Source organism: Haliotis rufescens, unplaced genomic scaffold (assembly GCF_023055435.1).
Source record: "Haliotis rufescens isolate VD_foot unplaced genomic scaffold, xgHalRufe1.0.p SCAF_1, whole genome shotgun sequence".
In the NCBI taxonomy this organism is placed as follows: Eukaryota; Metazoa; Mollusca; class Gastropoda; order Lepetellida; family Haliotidae; genus Haliotis; species Haliotis rufescens.
In genome coordinates, this window is record NW_025963779.1 from 76,915,668 (window position 1) to 76,935,543 (window position 19,876).

The window sequence follows — 19,876 nt, forward strand, 5'->3', positions numbered from 1 at the left end:
GTAAAGCATATTCTCAAAATCAGGTAGTTAGATTATCAAGATCAACATTATTCATCCACAGACAGCAGGGACAAGAAAACCAGGGAGAGCACACAACACAAGCATGAGCAGTCGCACAAGGTTGCTCCAGTCAGCATCTGACATACACCTGGAATAAAAAAAAGTACCACCTTTTTCTGTATTTTCATACATCCAACACTTCCATGTACCTTAACGAAATATGTACCTGTGACACTGATCTCATGTATTAGAGCTGGGACGAATAACTCGGGTATTCGGGTCGGGTGGGTACTGAGTAGACCCAGGTACCAACAGGACTACCTGGACCTGTGGTTAGTCACTCGATATATTGTTTAATGACCAAAATTATCTAGAACTCCATGATAACACTACAAGTCACTAACGTTCGCATTTCTTTCTGACTATGAATGCATTCATTCTGACTTTCATATGTTTGAGTAAAGATAAAGCTTCAGTCAACTTCAGTGTATGCATGACCAGATCGTTTCATACGTGTATCTAAATACATTTTGTCAAGACTATTTCCAAACGGACATTTTGTATCTATCTCTTGAGACCTACATCAGGTACCCAGGTTGGGTAGGGTAATAGGGGTTGGGTACCCAGGTAGTAAATTTGGACTCGCCCCAGCCCTATCATGTATGTATGTACACGTATCTGATCCCAAAGAAACCTGCTGACAAATTGGTACCAGAACACTGTCTCCAGATGTTCGGAAATATGTCACATCACATGATGCAAAGAAGCAACTGAAAAAGTAGTCAAGTACCATATTCAACATAATAAGCGCCCAGGGTGCTCTTAAAATTAGAAATAGGGGGCTTTTATTAGAATATTTTGGTAAAAAAAAAACAGTTGAAAGATAGTAAATTTCGTGGTTTATGCTGACAGCCAGAAAAATGTTTACATACAGATATATTTTTCCAGAATTTAATTGGCCATAATAAAGGATGCATATAACACAAGAGTGTGTATTATACACGAATAAATAAGTCATGTGTACATTGATCAATCGGAAGGGGTGCTAATTGGGATTGTTCACTAGCCAATATATTAGCAAATATCGCTGTTGGTGCTTATTAGAGCGGTGCACTTATTACGTTGAATACGTTAACTATTTCAATGGAATAGTTATAAAACACATCAATGGACATTACAAAATCAGTTTCAGTCTGTTTTTCAATACGAGCAGGTTTTGTCAGAAAATTAACACAGGATACAGTTTCATAAAAAAGGAATTTTAAATGGAAATATATTGTAAGCGGTGTTCAACCTTTTCCAGGTGCATAGTACGTACCAGTATGGTGCAGACACGATATAAATCAATGTCATTTTGGCAAAGAAACAGATTTTTCAACAATACTGATCTCTTTCCCCCGTGTTGAACAGATTCATTATCAAAGAACCTGAATATGATAGGTCGAAATAGGACAGTTATTATTCAAGATACACTGCATGTCTACAAACGTACAAGATGTTACGGTCAACGCTGTCAGGTATGTAGCACTGCGACTACCACGTGTTTCTTATGTTCATTATTGTCCCGACTGCAGGTATAGTTAGTCTATAAATATAAGGAAACAATGTATTATGTGTGTCTCATCACTAATAAAAGTTTTTTGTTTAATGCCACTTTCAGCACTTTTCCAGCTATATGACAGCCTGTAAATAATTAAGCGTGGACCAGACAAACCAGTGATTAATATTGAGAGCAATGTCTACGGTCATTGAGGTATGACGACACACAACCAACCAAGTCACCAAGATGGAGTTCCCAATCGTCGCCTCTAACAACAAGCATCGGTTGGTGACCGATTCTAACCTGGTATTCCCACAGAGGTCATCACTAATAATGCTAATGTGTTTGACCATTGAACATTGTCGAAACAAGTTTGTGCAGTAACAAAAAATGTGTCATCAATTCATTTTGCAGAGGAAATGTTTCCACTAGACTTCCAGAACTATCACAGATCACAGAATGTGACAAATCCTTACTTCCTGTCTGGCAGAGTTTGTACCTGTCTTCTCTAAAATAAACAGCAGGGACATGAGAATCTCATGAGACGATAGTCAAATATGAAATTAAAAGAAACACAACACACTTCTGAAACAAAGAGGAATGTAGGGCCTTGCAAACTGAGTATTTGTTCATGCATCAATGTCTTAAACATGTAAAGCACCTGACAATTGTGATTTTCTAATTAGGGAGATATTATCATATCAAGTCCAGTGTGTCAAATAAAAACATTTTCATTTGTAGGTGATCTCTTAAACTAGTTAAAAGTAAACTAGTTAAAGCTCACAAAGTAGACACCATTTATGGATAACAACTTCTTTATACTGTAAAGGTGACATTTCAGTATAGATACTTATACTGTTGTTTTAAGCAAGGATCTATACCGAATCGTCGCCTTTACAGTATTAAAGAAGTTGTTATCCCTAAATTGTGTTTACTTTGTCAACTTCTAAGTAATGCCTATCAAATAGCTAAAGCTCAGTTTACCTACAAAAGGCTTGCAAAAAAGTGTTTCTGACAAAACAAATCAGAGGCTGAGGAGCAAATAAAGAAAAGAAAAATTAAATTAGAAATCTGTAACACATCCATGATTAAATATTACCATCTTCCAAAATATATTCAAGTCTTTTAATTTATGAAATCAATATGTTATCACCTATTCAAGTGTCCTCACCATCTTCAAATAGGAAACAAAATTCAGAAGAACAAATAATACATTTGGAATGGCCTTAGCACAATTTTGCTGTATGTACAATTATCTGTTAGTATTTAAGAATAACTATATAGTAGACACTGGTAAACAGTAGAATATCATAAATAGATTTCTTCCACATATGTGTGCAACTCTTGCAACAACCAAGAATATTGTCACTATGACAGAATGCACTTTATTAACTTGTTCACTTTTATTACTTGAACAAATTAGTAGTGAAGTTATGTCAGCATGAATTCATGGTGGGAGAAACAGTCAATGCTGATGAAATTTCATCTTCAGATCCTGAACAAGATAGATCATAGCCACTTGAAGCATTTACCTGTTATCACCTTGACAACAAACAGGATCAAGATTACAATTACTCTGTCATTTCTTTAGAACCTAATCAAAAATAGAAACTTGATTATATGTTGTGAACCCTTGTTAATCGGGCCCTTTCCACAAAGCGATCTCAGTGCTAAGGTAATCACAACTCCCATCCTTTAACCTAGACTTACGATAGTTGTAGCGCTAGAACGAGCACCATGTCAGCATAGTTCATTATGAATTCATCCAGATTAACAAATCATGGGTACTGAATGTTCCTTAATTCTCAGTAATTGTCTGGAAGACTAGATTTCCAGACTAAAGTGGCATCACTATGATCACTCTGTAAGAAATCATATGTGACTATGTGTGACTATTCAGACCATTTCTCTCTTGTAAGACATACCATGTATCAAACACGGACTCAGGAACTCTTGTATATACATTGTATTACCATCAAGAAATAGAATCTTGAAATTCATTACTCTAAAATTCTCATCCTGATCCTGAACTTTTCCAATTTTACGTTGGATGGTTTCAAGAGTTGGGGTTAATGCCACTTTGAACAGTTTTCCAGTTATATCACGGCATGATCATGATGATAGCTAGATCATAAAGTGAGGGGAAAGCCAAAAAGTGATGCAGTTTATAGACGTTTACCACTTTCGTCAAACCAACCAGCAGTTATGGTGCTGACAAACCAAGAATCATTATCAGGGTGATTCTGATTCGGGATTCTTTCACACCCTAGGGATGCACCCTGTGACCCTTCCCCTACATTTAACAGAACTACAGACACTGAACCTATTCTACACAGTTCCACACATGCGTGCTGATGGGATCGGCAGAACGGTGACCATGGTGACATGCTACAATATCCTGACAACATTAATCTGGCTGGATGTCATATATCACAAAGAAGGAAAGATGAAAAAATAACAAATGTAAAATGTTAACGTCGAAAATTTAAATATTATCGTAACATTAAAGATAAACCCAATAAGTTGGAATTTATAATTGATCAAGCACGGACACGATAGAGAACAAACAAACACATGAACGAAGATTTCATTATCATTCATAACGTCACAATAATAATATTAATTTATAAAAGATGGATTTTGTTCTTATAAAGTTGTAAACTGATGTGCAAAAGATTATCCTTCTGTGTGTCCAGGTGACTTATCATCATCACAATAATATATACAGTGTTGTACATCCTATAGTGACAAGAAGTGTCTCCACGTTCATAGCTTGTGTGAGCCACAATGTTAGAATTAACATAATCAGTGTTCAAAGCTAAGGGGATCTAGTTGTCCTTGAAGCTGTTTGCAATAGTAATTGAATCAAGGAACACCCTAGTTTGATTTTTAACGTTACAGTTTACAAGGAACCCTTGAAATTCTTAGTTTAGAATCTGATTAAAATGCCTCAACATAAACTGATACATAGGTAGGCGTATCACTTACTGTACTGTGATATCTGTGTGAGCTCTGGGAGAAATATGCACCTTCAAGATCTCAAGGTCCTGTCAAACTTCTGCTTAACATGCTTAAAATCCCTGCAACCAGACTGCAATCATTTAGAGATCTTACATGTTTTGGTATTCAATACTATGGAATCAGCTGCCACTAGAACTGAAACTGTCACCCACTCTTCCATCCATCTTTCCAGAGAGGACTATAAACACATCCATTCAATTAATATGGCCTAACATGAATTGTGTTCTTCATCTTTAATGCTATGGGCTTTCCATTGTGAATGGAATTTGGCACAATACAAATGTTTTTATTGTTATGAAAATTTAAAATGCATCATTTTTATTTTTAGTGAGTGTGATAAGGTGGGAGTCTTCTAGTCTGTGAAGGTGCAGCGAATGTCATCTCAGTTGGGCATAACTCTGTTTTGAACAGTATCTCAGTCACTGCATGACAGCTGAATGTGGTAGGATATAGTGCCAATAGTCCATAGATCATAACCATGTTAATTCTGGTACATGTACCCACAACCTGGAGATTTGGCACAACTGATGAATGGCACTCAAGCCAGAAAACTCTGGCACCTCGGACCACATGACAATCTACCGGGATGTAGCAGTCTCTTGTCTCTAATCGTCTACACTTCATTCCTTGTTGAACACATGTAACATATTTCATTGACTGATTGTGACCCTACATGTTCTGAAGATGTTTTTCAAATTTGGTAATGATGTTACATGATACTGAAGAAGGTTCGATCAAAGAAAGTTCTAATGCCATACTTCTCTAGCATAATCACTGAGATAAGAGGTTATTACCACTGACTACATCAGGGGCATGAGTAACCATGGTAACCATCAATTTTGATTTTGGAGTCAGAATCCTGGTGTTTCCTTGGCATGATAGAGAACCCCAAACCCTGAAGGACATACTGCTTTGATCATGTTCATATGGTGCCATATCATGGATAAGTAGCTACTGACACAGTGAAATAGAGGGAAGGTGGTGGTACTTTAATAGAGGTAAGGAGGGATGGTGAGATTCAGGGGGAAGCCAAGGATTTATCTGGGAATAATAACTAAGTGCTATTGGCAGACAAAATAAAACGCGTAATTCAGTTTACAATTGGGACTTTCTCTTATTTTAATAAATTCAGGGGTATTTTAATATTCCATTCCATGCAAAAACGTAAAACCAAATATTCAAGCCTCTGCTTGTTTATTGGTCCTGTGGTTAGTCAAATGCAAGTCACCTCTCAGTCTCAGTTTGTAAACATGGTAAAGCCATAAGATTAGTTATTACTGTAACATAACATAGCAAGTTCTATTACATGTATTCCAATTGTTTCAGACTTGGGGTCAAATGTCGGCCTCTAAGCAGGTCTAGATAAATCCCTGGGAGGGTCAGCATATGTTCTAGGGAGGTCTCAATAGAAGCTAGTCAAATACAATAGTTGAGCATTGTGCAGTGAGTGAGAGTTTATGGCAACAATCTTCCCATCATACCACAGCATGAGATGGGGTTAACACTATTAATTCCTTGGGGAATTGAACCTCATGACATGTCAAGAAGGTACCTAGAAGCCTTACAACTGCAGGAAGCATGTTATTAATTTTACTGTAGCATCTTTGAAAGGAATTGTTGGGTTAAGTTATTGAGAGTAGAGGAGTGTGATCTTTCACAACGAAATGATGCCAGATGAAACCAGAATCATATACTATATGTGTATGCAGCATCAAACATGGGCATTGTCCAAAGCAAGCAAACCATACCCACTGTGCTACTCAACTTGCAGATTCAAAGGGAATAGTCTCAACTAACTCACAATAAAAATGGCCCAATAAAAGAATTTCTTAAAAATGTCAATACCATAAGCATGATAAGTGAGAATTGCATCTGGAATTTTAGAAATCACACTTGTAGCACATGAATATCAGTTCAATGCACAATCTGATAATACAGGCAACTGACCAGAAAGTTCCTGCTATGTGAACACTTCAGGAAGAAAGTCATGAATCAGATATTATGGGTGATGTGTATGAAGTTAACTGAAGCCTGTAGACAAATTCTATTATGCAGGCATGCATGAGTCAGATGGCTCAGCCATAATGTTGAATCTTGATTGGAAGTTGAACATTCAAAGATCACTATACAATAAGTATCACTTTTACAGAAGACTGGCAAATAGATATTCTATATCTACACAACCATCCAGTATACTAACTATACAGCAATGTCACTTGGTATCATTCGTTTACTTGCAAATTCTCCATTTCCCTTGAAACTTGTTCTAAAGCTTGTTTCTCTTCTGGACTTGGCTCACTTTCAAACAGTTCAGCAAGCTTTAACCTTGCACTTTCAAGGTTATCTAAAGACCTTGACCTTGTTAAACATGTACCAGCATTTGGTTTTGTGGGGGAAGTAGCGTTTGATTTTGAATGCCGACTTTCACTTCCTTCCTCTAAACTAAAGTCACTTTCCTGCATGGAATGATACAGACGACCAGGAACATTGTAGGGTTTCCGGAAACGTCTTGCTCGTGCAAGTTTAATTCTAGATAATCGATTGTTCCTGGCTTCAACTTCTAAACTGTCCTCGACATCACGATACCCTGAGTTAAATCTAATACGCTCTTGGTTTTCTTGTCGCTGTATCAAGGAACCGCTTGCTGGTGAGGATGCCACAGGAGAAACTGCAGAAAAACCTGTCACATAGTTGGTATCAATTTGAAGAATCTGAAACCCATTTGCAACATTTGGACTACTCCGTGATACATGCACAGACCCAGACCCCTCACTTTTGGTTCGACTTCGCTCCCGAAGAAACTGTCTGCGGCTCTCTGTGACTGAACTCAGCATGCCCAGTTCATTAAGGGCAGAGTCAATGTCCATCATGTTGCTAGATGTTTGACAACAACAGTAACAACTGTTTTTCATCTCTCCTCTCTTGCAACACGACCTCTTTGTTGACACAGAGAGATCTGCAAGAAAATAACCACAATTTCAAAACATATACAAATGCTGACGTTCATACATGTGTTCATGTTAAATATGGATAGGATCGATACCAAATTTCTTTGAACTTAATTCAGCACAAATGCTCCATAGCAATAACAGGGAAAACAACTTTAACATACTCTTTAAGAATAATCAAACATATCTAACAAAAGTCAAAGACTACTTCAGTCGTTTTCCCCCACAAACATGATAAACTCAAAAGTAAGCAAAATACATAAAATTGTGACGCTCTATCTTGTATTAGGGCACTGCTTGGTGATAAAACTTGACCTGGCAGACCAGTAAAGTTCTGTTTGAAAGACTGTGATTCAAACTTGTAACATCCAATGCCTTATGATGAACCATATACTATAGGCTGGTAAAGGTTGGATAAATGTTTTAGAAATGTAACACTGAGTCCCCTTAATGAAGAAATACATCCGTTTTAAACTCCAACCTGAAAAACATACATCGTCTGTTATTGATAATGATGGTGGCTGATGAAAGGCCTCTTGACAACACTTTTTACAGGTGTAGCTTACATGTTCGATCAAGTCATGTTCAATGTGAACTCAGTCACAGCATTAGACAGGCTGAAAATATCTTCAAATTGAAACTATATCCATGTCATTAACTAGTCTTAAAAGTATGATCCATCACAATTCCATTTCTGTGGAAGTTATAGGCTACAGGGATTGTCTTTCATTTTTTGTGTAGGCCCTATTTATCTAATGATAACAGTCTCTGTCAGAAATTGTATAAAATCGTGTAAGCGATGATTAAAATCATGGTTTAATGCATTTATGGTAAAATCAACAGGTAAGGAATCAGCGCGTAGACAAAGCAGACTACGACAGGGATGAGTCATGTTTTTCCTTAGTTATGCGACACTTGGACATCGATAGTGCCAGCCAGCCCAAGTGTTTGGCGCCTTCCTCTGATGGCAATGACACGTCAGGATGGAATTCAAAACCACCTACAGTACATATTTACTACAATTTAGCACCAAGGTACATTCATAAGCCATCAACCGTTAACGTGTACCGTTTAGACTCTGTGGTTAAAATATACCTGTTTATTTCGGACTGTTATCCATTTCAATCAAAACCAAAACAAACGAGCTCCCGTTTACCCACAATTCAACTGGGATGTGGTGTCTATAAATGTATTCCCGGAACATAAACGAAACAAGTCTGAACAAGTGCGCGAGTCTCACTATGGTCAAGCAATGGGGCGTTTTTGCATTAATCGGCACACGGAATTATAATATAATAAAGTCACTGACAATTTATCGTTGCTGGTTGAATATGTATGTGCTTTATATTCTGTGAACTACATTTTCTTATATTATACTTTGTCAAGAGGTAATATATAGATGGTAACCAGAAGTAACAACTATTGGCACTGTGGCAAATACTAGAGGTATGGACGGTGTAAAGGATCTGATTGTAATTACTTTGATGTGGAATCCTCGTCAAACGTATAACGAGCCAGTATAAACCAGGTGAACAGATTCTATCATTCTCGGGTCTTCCTTTTCAATATTGAACTATTTCCCTGTTTCCATTTGCACTTTATCTTTTGTAGTAAAACGAGCTAACCGGAAAATTTACCGGTTGCAGTTGTGACGCGTTAAACAGTATACTAGACTTGCACAAGTCTCTAGGGCAAAACGTATTAGATAAAATAATAATTTCTAGATTATGCAAATTATGAGAAGACTGGAGTCCCTACTGTCCACATATCTAGACATGCCTATTAGGAGGATAGAACAACTACACACCCATGGACTTATCTTTCAGTATACAGCCTTGGAGCAAGGCTACCAGTATGCATATGTATGTATTTCGGTTTTATCACCGCGTGTCAGCTAAAAGTGGGAAGAATACCCGAAGTAGACGTGTGCCGCATGGTGAAACTCACGGTTGCGCTGACAAATCAAATATCACACTCAAAGCGAATCCGGGATTCGAACCCACGACCAGCGGATCCTGGTATACTTAATAAACACACGTTAGCACAATATATTTCGGCGTCTTCATTATACCATTGCTCCACACGGAAACCGTGCAGCTGTTAAAATACAGAAACTAACGATCGTGTTCTCTGCAGTGAGCGAAAATGTGTCAAGTATTGAAAGGTGTTTACATTACTTGATCATGTTTGGCGAACAACTGTTTTTGGATTCAAACCAGATTGTACCCGGGTAGTAATTTGGACTCGTCCCAGCCCGTCTCTCTCTGTTCTTCAGCTCGGTTTAATTATAATCCACAATTCAACAAACAAGAGACCATAAACCGGTATATGGTCTCTTGTTTGTTGAATTGTGGATTATAACTTATTTATTCACATTATATTATAAACTTATTTGTATAAGACTGCAGATGAAATCCGTGAACAGCGTTTGATTTGTCCAAGTTGAAAAAATAATTCCTAAAAATGTAAATTAGTTAAACGAGTTCTAAAACACTAAGTTATGTAGTTTTTAATTGGTTAATAAAAGGAAATGGTACGGGAAGAAACGGGTGATAATTTATTTGTTGGTGAGTTGGTTAAGTCCAGTACGCTCTAACAGAAGAAACCGTTTATCACGTCGCACTCCATTGTTGATTTGTTTTCTAATATACAGCGGTACGCCAACATAGCATGTCTCACCTCATTATTTTTTTATGCGCATAATAAACCATTAACACCCTGTCGGGACCACGCCCACAGGAGGTCGGACAGAATATACCACGCAGAGTAAACATGCTAAAATCATAACATGGACATGTTAATGTCAATCAGGCTATGTCCATCTTGCCGTACAATTTTTTAGATTGACAAGCATACACATATGGAGATAAATTTATCATTATCGTCATGCGTATTAGTAATTTAATACCGAAATATATATATATAATCGTTATCTAAAGTGTAACTGGCTGACTGTGGCTTGTTCAGATTGTCGAATCAATGTTTTCAAATCATATTAGTTAGCATTTGCTTTCGTTTTATTTGATTGTTTATAATCTTGAAGCGCATCAGAATATCTTTTCTAAATAACATTTTCCGCTGTAAAATCCGATCCATAATTTAAAAAAATACTTTCAACCGGAAGTGCACATGCTGTCAACAAACTTTACTAATTTATACTTAGGGTCTATGTGCTAAATGTGTAACTATCTTGGATCAATTGTCTTTTACTCGTGCATATATTTCATTTAAGAATATGCATGAAGCACACTGTACATATTCGATGACTGTCAATTAACTTCTAGGATCGGCAGCCGGCTTGGCTGCGACTGGATGTGGTCATGGCGCGCTGGAGAGGGAATTTCGAAAATTTGACGAAATCCCTCATATCACATTTAACTGGACTCGAGGTATTAGAATGTGTATTTGTAGTTGATAACTTAATAAGAACTATGTCTGATAAAATAATTATCGGTTAGTGAATGTTTGTCCTTGTGTTTCTATAAATTCTTGTCTCTACGTGTTTACATTCCTGTGAATGTGGCATTGGCTATTCCCGATTCTGATAATCAACAAGAAATTTCAAATTATAATAACCACCTCAGACAGAAACAGCTGATCTGACTGCCACATCAATGCAGTAGCTATACACTAAGTACGTCTTTGTTAGTTACCTTTGACAACTGTGGGCCTGCATGTGACTGTCTTCATATTCCAATGAACATATGCTCATAATGTCAATCACTGGGTTGTCTAGTCCAGACATGATTGTTTACAGGCTGCCGTCATATTACTGGAATATTACTGGGTGTGGCCTAAACAAGCAAACAAACCTCCGATTCCAAAATATGTGACTCAAGAACAGTCTTGTCTTGCATTAGCAAACCCCAGTTGTAAATTAGGGTTAGTGTTAGGGTCAGCTATCTCACCACATGAGCGAATGTTGCATAATGAAATCCAAACTGATCTGAGGTCAAGCCATATTATTAGCTCACTTGACTGAAAGTCAATTGAACTTTTCATGCTTATATCTTGTATTGTTTGTCCGTAGTATGTTTTGCATCATTTTGTGTTGTGCTGAAAGATTAAATGGTTTTATATTCTTTCAAAATGTGTTTATTGCACTGTAAACATTATCACTCAGAAACCACTTACCAATGAAGCTGAAACATCACATGCTTGTTCCGACCAATTGTGACACCTGGGTTTCATCAAGAGGTTCAAATCTGTTTTCAAAATGGCTGCTTGCATCATGTAGCTAAAAAACTTGCATTATGGACTGTGATATACGGTATCAAGTGGCTCTCTTTATTGGCATTTTAAACTGTTGACTACATGTCCAAGTGAGCGCCAGTGTCGTGGCACTAATACCAAATTTGGAGAATACTTGAATCCGACTAGTTGATTGACATAAAAGATGCAATTATCTTATCAGTGGCCTTTTTACACAGTAAGCTATGCTTGTTGCATAGGTTGACTAAGATGATGTCATAGTTTGTTGCACATGCTTTTAGTCACTGGTTTGCCTGGTCCAGTCTTGATTAATTGACCACAATGTGGCTGGGATGTTGCTGACTGAATTGTTAAACAATATTCTGTCATTCTTTACTTTTGTTCTAAATATTCCTGTTTCTTTTCAGGAAGGAGAGGACAACTTTCGACTGTGTCAGCAGTTTGCCACCTCAAACTTTAAATTCCACCGATTTCTAGATGTGGACAGTCATAAAGTGACCAGAGCCTTAGATGGGTAATAACCCTTTCCTCCAGACCTATACAACTATTGCTGTATCTGACAATGGACACTGAAACCCTGTTAATCCAACCAGTAGCATACCTGCTGGAAGCACCTATTTTAACAAATTTCTTGATTAACAATTTCCTGATTAATGTTGCTTCCGAGAAGTAGTTGTCTGGATAATGGGGTCTCGACTATCAAGATTTCATGGTACTTTAGATACTGACTGAAGGACATGTACATGACTTAATGAACCTACTTGTGCTCAATACTGGAAATCTTTGATGATTTCACTTGTGATATTTTATCATGCTTATGATGATATATCTTAGCCAGGCGTCTACCTATGTTTCTATTAATACAGTTGTTAAGATAATTAAAGTACTTTAATGTCCTAGCTTCTGAAGTTGTTTAATTTCGGCAAATGTTGAATTATATTGATAATTGCTTATTCTGTATTAATGCAATTATTTTAGAAAGAGATAGATACATTAAAGGGCAAGTTCACACGGAAATGAACCTATTTTTCTTGTACTTTTTCCACATTAAAAGTGTTAACCTAGTAGTGTCATAGACAAAAATATAAAAATATCACAATTAATTAACATATGTTTTGCATTAAAATGATTTATATTTTTCACATTTACCAAGTGTTCTATTTTCATAACAAAAACACCATGGCTTATGCCCCTTGCAATATGACGTCATTGGTGCCAATTGATAAACATTATGACGTCATCATGCTATGTTAGAGCCGCTTCACGTGGTGTAGGTACAGGTGTGTGATTCTAGCGTCTCAGAGGCCAGCCAGCATAGTGTTATGCTGAGTCACCACTGCGCCGAAGTGTGTGGTAGGCCATGTTGTTTTACCGAAAACTGGTACTTGATATCTTTTGCGTTGAGACTAGACAGGGATCCAGTTGAATTGGCACCAATTACGTCATAATCTAAGGGGGATAACTCAGGCCTGTTTAGCTCGAAAAACGAAGGCCTCATAACGGCATATCATTTTCACACTATTGTGAGCTTCCTACTTTCACTGTGAAAAAAATGAGTTTACATTTTCAAACACAGATATTAACTAATTCTAAAATTGCGTTTTGTTTAGAAAAAGAAAGAAAGAGATTTTTGCGTGTACACTTCCCCTTTAATATATCAATCAATATGCAATAGCTATATCCTTGAGCTACAAGCATCTAGAGAAACCATATTGAATTTCTTCTTGTTCTGTGTCTTCTTTTTCCTTGCTAATGTCAGTTATTTGCAGAATGCGCATAAAACTGGAAGTGCATTCACAGACTGAGAAAGCAAAAGCTCTGACTCAGCTGACTGAAGATTTCTTGAATAGTCCAATATTTGAAGACAAAAATGACGGCAAGGTACATATGCAACAGCGGTAGAAACTAACATTTTTAGCCCACTAGTCCAAATAATGATAACATATAGCAAAACCCTTAAAAATGGCAAATGTCTACTCGTCCTTGTGATACCTTAACTTTTTGGCAAGGACTACAGGACTAGTGCCAATTTCTAATGGTGTGTAATTTGATTACCTGGGTTACATTTTTGTAGTCAAGTACCTGGTGTACATTTCTGTAGTACCAGTGTTAGAAATGATACATGAAAATCAAAGTCTTGTCATAACCCCAATGCTAAAAGCTCTATGTTTAGGGGCCCCTATATTCAAATACTAATTCAGCAACTCTTAAGGACCCCTGTGGATCCTTAAAGTGTGACCACAACCCTGTCAGTGTTACTATTTGGAATAGATGTATTATCAATCAGGGGATTTCCCTTGCTTCTGATACTAGTCCTTATTGAAGTCATCATTACTGTCAAAAGTGAAATACCAATTTCAGGGTCATGATAATTTTAACAAACATTTTTTTATTCATGTGTAAAAACTCTAATCTTGTTGCTACTGAAGAGAACGAAATGTTATTATGTGATATAGTAACCATAGTAACTGTTGACTGCTTGCAGACAGACACCCACTACTCCATCCTCTACCTGTTGTTCCTGTTGGCGGACCACCCCACGGCCACCGACTTCAGTCTCGCGCTGCCCCATCGTGAAGATGGTGAGTCCCACTTCCTGGTTACAGACATTTACCATTTCAGTGGTACTCATGAGGGTATTGCACTGCCCCGGGTAATACTTAATTTGTTGGCACCATACCTTGGGATTGTTTCTTCCACAAAAGTTGTGCATCATGTCTTCAGCTTAGGTTACTTTGGGCTTTCCTCCAACATAAACTGGGGGCACGGGTGGCCCATTTGTCTATGGTGCCGCAATTTGCGTTGTGTCACTTGGGCACACTAGAAACCTATGGTTGTGGGTTCAAATTCCAGTTCACCCCGTTTTTGTTTCTAGGTTTGTCAGCTCCATACCCGCTCATGGGTTTCACCAGAATTGTAAGGGTCTAAGACCTGCATTAGTTCAGGCTTTCCTCTCATGTTAAGCTGACACGCCATGATGTAACTCGAATACTGTTCAAAGCTGCATTAAACCCAATTCACTCTCATTTCAACATTGACGTGATGCAGTAATACAACTGGAATGCAACTCATTCTGCAATGTTCTGTGGATTGGTTCCGGTCACTAACTGTTCAGTCAGTAAGCGAAGAATGTTTGCATGGAATCTGAACTATAACGTTTCCATTTTCACATTGTGGGAACCCCTGTGGTGTTTCTGAGTTAGAATTGGTCCTCAGCAACCAATGCTGGTTCAAAGAGGTGACTTAATGGAAATAAGGAGTCAAGCTCATTGACTTGGTTGATTGCATGATATTGTACCCTGATGGGGTGGATCATTCCTCGCAATATGGATTATTATTATTATTATTTGTACCCATGAAGATCCAGGTTAGAATTGATCTTCAGTGACCAATGCTTGATGTGAGAAGATACTAATGGAATCGGGATCAGCAGGCTTGCTGACTTGGTTGATACATGTAATTTTATCCCAATCATGTGGATCGATGCTCATGATGTCAATCACTGGATTGTCTGGTTCAGATTTGATTATTTCAGACCGCCGTCATATAGCTGGAATATTTCTGAGTGTGGCATTAAACAACAAACATACATACATACATACATACATATATACACACACACACACACACACACACACACACACACACACACACACACACACACACACACACACACACACACACACACACACACACACACACACACACACACAGTGGGCAGACTGTACCAAGACAACTTTGCTTTGATTTCAGAACCTGTAGATGACTTTGACTGGTCTGGTCACCTGTTGGAGGGAGAGGATGTGTATCGAGGAGGATATGCTGATTCTCCGGTAACTACCTTTGCTTTCCCGCTGGGAAATAAATTAATCTCTGAGTCTGTACTATCCGGAATAATAATACCTTGTATGGACATGTAAAGCTGAACCTCCGGGTTGGCATCATCACTCGTGCAGTTAAGAAGCCTTTTCTTGGTAGAGCTGTGATAAATATTGCTAAAAACTTACTCATATTGCTAAATTCATACTTAATCAACCTCTCCCTCATCCTATTACTTTTTGGCCAATGGAAAATGTGATTCTAGTACTGGTGCAGTTATACGGAAGATATGTATCTCGATACACTGGTCACAGTGAAATATGTATCTTAATACACTGGAGGGACACTGGTCGCCCAGTCGTCTAAGGCGCTGCGATTCGCTGTGCAGAGTTGCGTCCCGTGGACACGCCAGAAACCTATGATTGTGGGTTTCTAGGTTTGTCAGCACCATACCCATGCTCGTGGGTTTCACCAAAGTGATAAACGCCTGAGACCTGCATCACTTCGGACTTTCCTCCCACATTAAGCTGACACGCCACGATATAACTGGAATACTGTTAAAAGCAGGGTTAAACCCAACTCGCTCGCTCGCTCGCTCACTCACTCACTCACTCACTCACTCACTCACTCACTCACTCACTCACTCACTTAATACACTGGTCACAATATGATACATGTCTCGATACACTGGTCACAATTTGATTTGTATCTTGATAGACTGGTCACAGTGCAATACACTGGTCACAATATGATACATATCTCAATAGACTGGTCACAGTACAATACACTGGTCACAATATGATATGTATCTCGATAGACTGGTCACAGTACAATACACTGGTCACAATATGATACATATCTCGATAGACTGGTCACAGTACAATACACTGGTCACAATATGATACGTATCTCGATAGACTGGTCACAATACAATACACTGGTCACAATTTGATATGTATCTCGATAGACTGGTCACAGTACAATACACTGGTCACAATTTGATACGTGTCTCGATAGACTGGTCACAATACAACACACTGGTCACAATTTGGTATTTATGTCGATACGCCAGGTATCAGACGCATCGAAGTTTACGTGTATCGTTTCGCCCTTAGAATGTGATTTCAAGAAGGAAATGATCAGTTCTCTGAGTGCATTCCGACAGTGTGCTTTATGTGCTTTTATGTTTTCGCAGATTCCCTCAGATGATGAGAGCTTGTCTGATTCTGATGGGGACGAACGATCTCAACCACAAGATAATGCAGTAGATAATCAGTCTGCTGTTGTCACGGCAACACATGATACATCAATGCTGGTTACACATGAGTCTGATGTGGTGGAAGACAAAGGATACGATTGGTTGATGAAAAATCTGGTGGTGCAGTATTGGAAAGGAATGAGTCGTGAAGAGGATACTATAGACAACCATTTCAGTTCCAACTTAGCCAGAGATTGGTAGGTTTTCCCTTGTATGGCACTGTTGCATCGGTTAATTATACTTCAGTCATAAATTGATGTCTTCATGTCCATGTTTTTGGGATGCAGGACCCAAATGCCCCAGGTGTCATAACGGGTATTGGGTGGTTTCAACAGCGTTCCAGACAACATTTTTGAGCAATTGAGTTTTTACTCTAGGGTATCTATTTTAATTGGGTTATCACTTTTTTCAATTGGTAACCAATATGTTTTCACTCATCTATTCATCACTCTATTTGGTTTTGCCCCAAAAGAGAGACCAGTTTTAAGATTAAAAAAAATGAAATAATTTTTTAGATGTATATATAACCACGATATCTGTTCTAAATATATAGGCTTTTTTTATACATTTGAGTTTTTCATTTAGCATGTTTAATGCATGCGTTTCTGTACGCAAGTTAATATTTTACACAAATACGCTGCTTATCTGCAGCTCTGTTGCAATATGTAACCTGTCTGTTAGTGCCCCGGCTGCAGGAATCTGTGCACATTGTTTCAACCCAGATTTTGTACCTCCTGTCGTGATATGGCTGTAATATTGTTGACAGAAGTGAAAAACGCCATTGCTCGCTCATTGTTTCTATAGCCCCTGAAGGGCTGTAGGGTAACCTAGTGGTTAAGGCGTTCACCTGTCACACCGAAAGTCCAGGTTCAATTCGCCATATGGGTATAATGTGTGAAGCCTATTTCTTGTGTCCCCCCACTGTGGAATATTGCTAAAAGTGCTGTAAAACCATAATCACTCACTCTCTATTGCCACTGAATCTAGTCTACAAGAATTAGCAATATGCTTTCAATTCAGATATTTGATTAGGTGTCGTCGTGTCAAAAGTGTTCCTTAGCTGAAATGCAAAATATTTGTGATGTTGATCTGTTGTTTTTTTTCCATTTAAGGGAGTCCTACAAGACCCGCACCAACCCCCTGTACTGTGAAGGGGGCCGCACCTTCGTCACGGAGATCCAGGTCTTGAGAGAGGTGTTGTGGTGAGTTGTAGACACATGCATGTCAGCAGCGTGTCGGGATGTGTTGGGAAGTCACATCATGTTCATATAGGTAAAATGGTATGTTAGTCTCCTTTATACTTAAAACACCACCTTGTCCCTTTCTACTTATGTACATGATGATGACATCTCTTCACATGGCAAATAATAATAATAATAATACAAAATGACAAAAACTTGTATCACATCAAAATCTGTTTAAAACCATAATCTTTTTGGCATGATTGACATTGCACGATTCTCTTGACATGATTGACATTGGCATTACATGATTCTTGACATGTTTGACCTTACATGATTCTTGACATGTTTGATATTACATGATTCTTAACATGTTTGACATTACATGATTCTTGACATGTTTGACATTACATGATTCTTGACATGTTTGACATTGGCATTACATGATTCTTGACATGTTTGACATGACTGACATTACATGATTCTTGACATGTTTGACATAAAATGATTCTTGAGATGTTTGACATTGGCATTATATGATTCTCGACATGTTTGACATTACATGATTCTTGAGATGTTTGACATTGACATTACATGATTCTTGACATGTTTGACATTGGCATTACATGATTCTTGACATGTTTGACATAGGCATTACATGATTCTTGAAATGTTTGACATTACATGATTCTTGACATGTTTGACTGTACATGATTCTTGACATTTTTGACATGTTTGACATTACATGATTCTTGACATGTTTGACATTACATGATTCTTGATGTGTTTGACATTGGCATTACATGATTCTTGACAGGTTTGGCACTGCATGATTCTTGACATGTTTGACATTGGCATTACATGTTTCTTGACATGTTTGACATTGACATTACATGTTTCTTGACATCTTTGACATTACATGCTTCTTGACATGTTTGACATTATATGATTCTTGACATGTTTGACATTGGCGTTACATGATTCTTGCCATGTTTGACATGGCTGGCATTACATGATTCTTGACATGACTGGCATTACATGATTCTTGACATGACTGACATTACATGATTCTTGACATGTTTGACATTACATGATTCTTTACATGTTTGACATAGGCATTAGTTGATTCTTGACATGTTTGACCTTACATGATTCTTGACATGTTTGACATTACATGATTCTTGATGTGTTTGACATTGGCATTACATGATTCTTGACAGGTTTGGCACTGCATGATTCTTGACATGTTTGACATTGGCATTACATGTTTCTTGACATGTTTGACATTGACATTACATGTTTCTTGACATCTTTGACATTACATGCTTCTTGACATGTTTGACATTATATGATTCTTGACATGTTTGACATTGGCGTTACATGATTCTTGCCATGTTTGACATGGCTGGCATTACATGATTCTTGACATGACTGGCATTACATGATTCTTGACATGACTGACATTACATGATTCTTGACATGTTTGACATTACATGATTCTTTACATGTTTGACATAGGCATTAGTTGATTCTTGACATGTTTGACCTTACATGATTCTTGACATGTTTGACATTATATGATTCTTAACATGTTTGACATTACATGATTCTTGACATGTTTGACATTACATGATTCTTGACTTGTTTGACATTACATGATTCTTGACATGTTTGACATTACATGCTTCTTGACATGTTTGACATTATATGATTCTTGACATTTTTGACATGTTTGACATTACATGATTCTTGACATGTTTGACATTACATGCTTCTTGACATGTTTGACATTATATGATTCTTGACATGTTTGACATTGGCGTTACATGATTTTTGCCATGTTTGACATGACTGGCATTACATGGTTCTTGACATGACTGACATTACATGATTCTCG

General features: G+C 37.7%; 2 protein-coding genes across 3 annotated transcripts in view; one reads left to right on the forward strand and one right to left on the reverse strand.

The window, feature by feature from the left end:
* Positions 1–1,946: 1,946 nt before the first annotated feature.
* Positions 1,947–8,677, reverse strand: LOC124147844. Its single transcript, XM_046518639.2, has 2 exons — positions 8,605–8,677; positions 1,947–7,517 (listed from the first exon to the last, which is right to left on the reverse strand). Exon 2 carries the CDS (start codon positions 7,471–7,473, stop codon positions 6,784–6,786), a length of 690 nt encoding a protein of 229 aa, XP_046374595.1. The 5' UTR covers positions 7,474–7,517; positions 8,605–8,677; the 3' UTR covers positions 1,947–6,783.
* Positions 8,678–10,632: 1,955 nt separating this feature from the next.
* Positions 10,633–19,876, forward strand: part of LOC124147845 (gamma-tubulin complex component 5-like) — a 29,002-nt gene continuing 19,758 nt past the window's right edge. For both annotated transcript variants that reach the window (XM_048401202.1, XM_048401204.1), the window contains exons 1-7: positions 10,633–10,898; positions 12,129–12,235; positions 13,491–13,602; positions 14,207–14,303; positions 15,475–15,554; positions 16,736–16,995; positions 17,911–18,000. In XM_048401202.1, the coding sequence (XP_048257159.1) occupies positions 10,830–10,898; positions 12,129–12,235; positions 13,491–13,602; positions 14,207–14,303; positions 15,475–15,554; positions 16,736–16,995; positions 17,911–18,000 (815 nt within the window). In that variant the 5' untranslated portion in view covers positions 10,633–10,829. The remainder of the gene's footprint in view (positions 10,899–12,128; positions 12,236–13,490; positions 13,603–14,206; positions 14,304–15,474; positions 15,555–16,735; positions 16,996–17,910; positions 18,001–19,876) is intronic.